Here is a 7,044-nt window from a genome sequence, read left to right as displayed (position 1 = left end):
CCACAGCCGAGCAAGACACCTGCCTGCCCGCCTGGCCGCACTCTTCCTCCTGTCCGAGGTTTTCATTGTTGTGAGCATTTCTGTTGAGGATTGGCAGCACGGGTGTGTGTGGGGGGGGGGTGCTTGGTTTTTATTCCCCATGTCTGCTGGGTGGTTGCCGCAGGGACACTGGGACACTGTGACCATCATAAATATAAATCAGTTGCCAAGCATCTGAATGTAAATCACAAGACCCTGGAGATGCTGCAACATTCCAGCTGATCGGCGCTTCTTCTGTGCTCAGCAGAAGCACCAGGATCAGCGCCGAGCTCCAGCTGGAGCCTGGTGCTGATCCTGGTGTTTCCATTGAGCCCTGAGAGCCCCGAAGAAGCGCTGATCCTGGTGCTTCCGCTGAGTCCTGACAGCCCTGCAGCTCCAGCCATCTCTGGCTCAGGCTTCTGTGGTGCTACCACCAGTTCAGCTACCACTTTTCTAGGATGGTCGCGTACCACCTGCTAGGTGCCAATGTACCACAGGTGGTACCCGTACCACTGGTTGAAAAGCCCAGTTGTACACTTCAGAATCGACATTTCCTAAGAGTAGTTTTTATTCTGATGTTAATTTTCTTTCGGCATCAGAGGTTAATTTGTAGTGCTGGCGCAGGATGCAACTGAAAATATCCAGAAAGGCAAGATATCATTTATTATTGTGAATAATTTTTTGGTGGCCAAAGATAAACACTTGGAATCACTACACATTATTAGCCTTGCTTGAAGAAGTCCAAGCCTTTGAAAAATCTATTTGTCTTTGTTTAGAGGTAATACTGATCAATTCTATTTGAGATCCTGTTTGGGAACTTATAACACTTATAAGTCAGATAAGCACGAGTGTATTTTATAGCTAGTTTTCTCTGGCCTGTTCACACAGTATGCTAAGCCATAAGGAAGCTTGTTCAGCCTTATTACAACATATTGTGTAAACCTAGATATGATGGTTTATGTAAATCATGATTCAGATAATGTGGGCTCATTTTGCAACCTATCCTAATCAATGGGCTGTCGTCTTTGCACAATCCTTTACGTTAATGTGTCAAATATACACTATTAAGCACTGGAGAGAGAGAGAAACAGAAAGAAAGTAGGAAGTTCTACCACATGAGCCTTGCAAATCATCTTGTTCTGCCTTGTTTCATGTTTGCTGTAATCATATTTCCCCTTTAAGACTTGGCTTAGGTTATTTATGCTTTTTTTTAAGGGGTGGTGACAGGAACTGAGAAAAACAACCACAGATCTTACCTGACTAGCACAAGGAAAAGTAGTGTTAGAGGCTAGAAGGAGCAAGAGAGAGAGTTAAGAAGCTGGAAAGTTTGCAAAAAAAAAAGTAAAGAAGCACCCAGAAAAAGTTGAGTAAAGCTCATTAGTGGAAGGGGAAACCATGAGAAGGAAGTAGAATAGGGAGGAGAGGCATAAAGACACATAGGTGGGGAAGAAAAAGGAGGTCAAACTAGATTACTAGAAGATGACAAGGAAGTGACAAGAAGAAGCCTGCAGTGAAGGCGGAGAGAGCAACGGATGGCAGCAAGTACAGCTGGCTTGTATTGAGGAGGTACTGAGCCTCTGGCTTGTTTTCCTCTCTTGGTAATACTATTTCAGCTTGGCCCACAGGATGATGAAGAGGCAGTTTAACCGGATGCGACAACAGCTCAGTTACCCCAGTATCAGTGGACGGTAAGGACTAGTTGTTTGGCTGCATTGCTAGCCTCTCTTTATAGGTATAGTTTGGGGTGCTAGAGCTTTGTGTTGAAAAGTTCATCGGGATTTAGATTTGTATCTCTAGCTGGAGGGTAGCTACTTTAAAAACTGTCACAGGGTAGCTCTCAAGAAATGGGGGTAACTCCAGCTTTTCCCTTCCTTGGGATTATTTATTTGTAGTTTATTAATGGCTTACAGATCACCTTCCTATGCCCCCAGAATCTCCACTCGGCAGACTTCTAAGAAGCTTCCATGGTGTGATTAGCGATGTGCTGAATTTTCCCACAACGGATAGCCCTCATTTTTGCAACCCTATGAAGACTTCAGCACCCAGATTTTGCAACCAAAAGGGGAAAGAGCATTTTATCATATATATATATATATATATATATATATATATATATATATATATATATATATATATATATATATATGGTGCTGGAGTAGGAGTGTGGCTACTCAGGTTCTAGTTCTCCCTTGGCTGCAGAAACCAGCTCGATGACCTTGAGCCAATCATTCCCTCTCAACTCTTATCAGCATCAAGCTCTGCAACAAGCTAACTGATAAACAATTCCCTTTTGCTGCATCATGCATTGATAGGTTCACCTGTAAGAATCAGGTGATGCAGGGCAAAACAAGCAGACCCTTATCAGGAAAAATGCTAAGAATCACAAGTGTTGAAATGAAAATAGTGGGGCTAATTAGAAATTGATTTCAGGGTAGAAAATGTGAAATCCATCTGTTATTCCTCTCAGATAATGAACGAGAGAGGGGCTTTGGAATTATACTTTTTGTATACAGTTCAGTCAATAGTCTCTGGTATTAGTGAAACAAAAGCTGATTTCTGCAAAACTTAAAGCTGCCTTTCCCTGCTGTAATTAAATTTGAAATCTTTTTCTCTGTGTGTGAACAACCACATGCTTTGAAACCTCATCTAAAAAGGCATACACACTTGCCCTAAAATAAAAGCTGAGTTTTTCAGATAGCAGATTCTATACAATATTTTACTTGTAGGGTATGAGATTGCTACAACTAAGCCATTCTGAGTCATATCAGTTTCATGTTTACCGGTAGTCACTTTCTTAGGCTGTTAAAATAGCAACTATCAATTGTAGGCTAATACTGGTGATCCTATATATCCCTGAAATAATAATTGGAGATTGGTAAACTTCTAAAGCAAGTACCAAAGATGCAAGCGATAAGTTATAACTGGCAAGGCAGGAAGAATTATGGCGTTTAGAAGAATGCTGGAGAATCATAGGATCCCCATTCCTGACCTACGAATAAAAAGAAAAAGGCCAAGGATCATATTTCTGTTAGCTCATGTTACCACCCTAGTGTTACTAACCCTGCATCTCAATCACATCACAATCAATGTGAGGCATTTACTCCAACATATCTGAAAAGTACAAGGTTAGAAACTTTTTCTTGCCAAATATGAGCAAGAAAATAAACAGCAGCGTCTTTGTTCCAAGAGAAGGCAGTGTTCATTTAACAGAAGGAGGACAGATAATTTTATGATTTGTTTTATTTTATTTATTAAATTTATTTGTCACCTATCTAACTGTGGGACTATTCTTATTGCTATAATGACTCTGAAATATTATTGCCCTTCAGAAGATTTAATCAAAATTCAATTATCTCTGAGGAAGATGGGCAGTTTAAAAAATAGGAAATAGAAATAAAATAAATTTGATTCTTGATTCTTCTTGCATTTTTTTGGCTGCTTTGCAAGCACTCAGCACATCTATAGATGGATAGGATTTTACTTTTGGTCTCCCAGTGGCAAACCCATTTCACTACTCCAACAACAAACAATTTAAAGGTAAAGGTAAAGGTTCCCCCGCACATGCGTGCTAGTCGTTTCCGACTCTAGGGGCCGGTGCTCATCTCCGTTTCAAAGCCGAAGAGCCAGCGCTTGTCCGAGGACGTCTCCGTGGTCATGTGGCCAGCATGACTAGACGCCAAAGGCGCACGGAACGCTGTTACCTTCCCACCGTAGTGGTCCCTATTTTTCTACTTGCATTTTTATGTGCTTTCGAACTGCTAGGTTGGCAGAAGCTGGGACGAGTAACAGGTGCTCACTCTGTTACGCGGCACTCGGGATTCGACCCGCCAAACTGCCGACCTTCTGATCGACAAGCTCAGCGTCCTAACCCACTGAGCCACCGCAAACAATTTAGTGCTTTTCAAATATTTTGATTATAATTCCTGTAATCCCTGGCTCTGTCATGCTGAATCAGGCTTCTGAAACTCTACTCCAAGACATAAGGACACCTGGTTGCCTATTCCTGCACTAAACAGTCACAAGGAGGAATCTGTGGAGGTTGGATGAGGAGATCTCTTCTTAACTTTGTTCCTGTCATTCTTTAGGCCGGAAGTGCAGAGAAATTTGACTGGCTACCATACATTTGAACACATAGGCATGACATCAGTAGAGTTAGGGCAGGGTTCTCCTCTGAGGAGTCCTGAAGCTGCTTTTCCTGTCTTCCCTGTCTAGTAGTATTTTGTGAAGTTACTCATCCTATTCCAAGATGGGAGTGAAGAGGATCTTTGCAGACTTGCTCACCTAGGCTAATTCCACAAAGGACACTTAAGTATTGCTGTTGTTGCATAAAAAAGCAGCCATGTTTAATGATATGTTTTTTAGGTTTAACAAACTGTTCTTTGTTTGCAACTTTCATTAAAATGCAATTGGGATCAGTCACCACACAATTAAAGAAAATGCAGAGAGAATTAATCATTTCCCCAGGATGGTTGGGGATATAACATTGTGAACATTCTTTCGATAATGCAGCAATTAAGGTACCAAACTATTAACATTATGATACTTGTGTTTTAACAGAGCATTTATTTAAAATGGGATTTTCCCCCACCCTCCCCATAAGATAATATGTTACACTCTGTTATAAGGTAATTTTCAGCTTATCCGCAACTGTTGAATGGATCCGTAGGCAACAACAACAGGGGTTAAAAATTAAAATGTAAAAATCCACTTCTTGAGCTGGCAGAACACTATGGCAATATAAAATCTGCTGTCCACACAGCCCATTCCTAGACAGAAGTACAGGTAATCTTCAACTTAACCAGCATTCATTTAATGATTTTTCAGAGTTAAAACAGCACTGAAAAAAGTGACTTATGACCAGTTCTCACACTCATGACTGTTGTAGCGCCACCACAGTCATGCGATCAGACTTTGAGTGCTTGGCAGCTAGCATGTATTCACAATGGTTGCAGCATCCCAGTATCCTGGGACTGTCATTTGCAACCTCTCTAGGGTGCTTCTGACAAGCAAAGACAATGGAAGAAGCAAGATTTGCTTAACAACCACATGATTCACTTAATAACTGCAGTCATTCCTTTAACAACCATGGCACAAAATGTGGTAAAATGGGGCATGACTCTCTTAGCAACTGCCTTGCTTAGCTATGGAATTTTTGGGCTCAGATATGGTTGCAAGTCAAGGACTGCCTGTATTGCTTCTGTATAGGACATCTTATTCAAATCACCTGGATAAACACTCTGATTCTCTCCCTTCCTAAATATTACCAACTAGTGGAAATAGTTGGAAAATTATCCATCAATCTCAACAGCAAGGCAGATACCAGCACATGTTTCTCATTATATATACCAGTGTTTCTCAATACTGACAACTTTAAGAAATGCGGTCAACTCCCAGAATTCCCAAGCCAATCCCAATTCTGGGAATTGAATTCCTCACGTCTTAGTCGCTGAAGTTGAGAAACACTGATATACACAAATGGAGAAAGGCTTTTTAATTTCTGTCTTCTTTGATTTCCTGATTTGTGTTCATTTCAGTTTGCTGTGAAATTCAAACTAAACATGTAAATGTAACTAAAATCCTATATATTTTCCCCAGATCAGAGTTTGAAATGTGTTTCTAACCAAATACAAAGGAGAGGGAAGAGGGGAGAGGGAAGATATTGTCAGGCACATGGCTAAGAATAAGAAGGTGGCAATATTTCAGGAAAGGCCACTTCCCAGACTGTGAAATAGTGTCCTCTATGTTTTTCTCATAGTAGTTAGCTGTCCAAGAACTGGGGGGGGAGAGAGAGAGTGTCTGATCAACACATCCATTGTAATCTTTTGAGTGGGTTGTGTTCCAGTTTTTGCCAGCCCATTTTGCCCCAACCTTGGGAAAGAATTCCAGTACATCTTCTGACTTCAGAAAACTCAAGATGGATGTTCTAGTAATATTTTGAGCTTTGGGCATCTTGCATGCTCATATGATCTTCATCTAATGGTGGCAATTGACTGATTCTGTCTGGACTCAAAGGCTAAGCAGAGCTAGTAGCTAGGATAGGAGATCACCAGAAACATCATGGCAGAAGACTAGTCTGGAATGGCAGTCATCTGGGAGTCAGTAATAATGGCAAGCTATCACTGCAATCAAGAAGATTCCAAAGCAATTATATAGTCAACTGGAGCCACATTTGACCTGCGGGCATCCTTACTATTTTGTTTACCAATGGCAAGAATGTTTTGTAGAATCTGGGAAGTATTCCAATTTTCCCCAAAACAGCATTGTGAAATAGCAGTTTTCAGACTCCATTTCCAGAGTACTGGAAACAATTATTTTCAAAAGGAACCAAGAGTAGATTTTGAGGCTTTTGCTGTTTCCTTATGCTGCCATTTATAGGCCTTGGGTTTACATTCAACTTCAGGTTGGATTGTGAGAATTAAACCACAATTAACATTTGAACATTCTAAGCCTGCACTCGTCTGACATACTGAAGCTGCCCAAGAACCCTTCCACTATGTACCAACATGTCTGAATAACTGTGGGGACAACTGTCCCCATTCCTCTCCATGGCTTCTATTTTTTTCTGAATGCTAACCAGATATATTGTTAGTGATAACAATGAGCCTGGAAAATTCTGATTCTATTTTTCTTTCCCAAGGGTAAATCAATCCTCTAACAAACAAGCCTACTATTTTACTGACAGTATAATGCTGATCTGACATGCAAGGAGGTGGCTTATAGACATTATTGAAATAATATAATGTACAAGTGTATTGATGACCTCTTTCTTCCATTACTGCTCCTCCTTCTCCAGAGCCCAAGAAACAGCAGATTACTTGACTGAAGACTTACTCCAGGTAAGGCACTGGGTTTCATCTGTGGGCATGTACTTACCTGTAGCCCTGTGCTGGCAGAGAAGGCGTCACTTGTCTTAGAGAGCAGTTTGTTTTCTCTCTCTGTCTGAGTCACAAGACAATCTTGGACTGGAATCATCCTCTCCCAATATAATCCAGGTCTATTAGTAAGCTGTATCGTGCAAGCTTCGTA

General features: G+C 41.0%; 1 protein-coding gene across 2 annotated transcripts in view; it reads left to right on the top strand.

The window, feature by feature from the left end:
- Window positions 1-1,262: 1,262 nt before the first annotated feature.
- Window positions 1,263-7,044, top strand: part of SH3BP1 (SH3 domain binding protein 1) — a 29,829-nt gene continuing 24,047 nt past the window's right edge. The window contains exons 1-3 of one of the 2 annotated variants that reach the window (XM_081331051.1): window positions 1,263-1,706; window positions 4,231-4,535; window positions 6,812-6,854. In XM_081331051.1, the coding sequence (XP_081187177.1) occupies window positions 4,522-4,535; window positions 6,812-6,854 (57 nt within the window). In that variant the 5' untranslated portion in view covers window positions 1,263-1,706; window positions 4,231-4,521. The remainder of the gene's footprint in view (window positions 1,707-4,230; window positions 4,536-6,811; window positions 6,855-7,044) is intronic. The other variant, XM_081331050.1, reaches the window with a different exon arrangement.

Source organism: Vipera berus (genome assembly GCF_964194415.1).
Source record: "Vipera berus genome assembly, chromosome: 6".
NCBI lineage: Eukaryota > Metazoa > Chordata > Lepidosauria > Squamata > Viperidae > Vipera > Vipera berus.
Note: the sequence above shows the minus strand (reverse complement) of the source record. Positions and strands in the feature narration are given on the sequence as shown.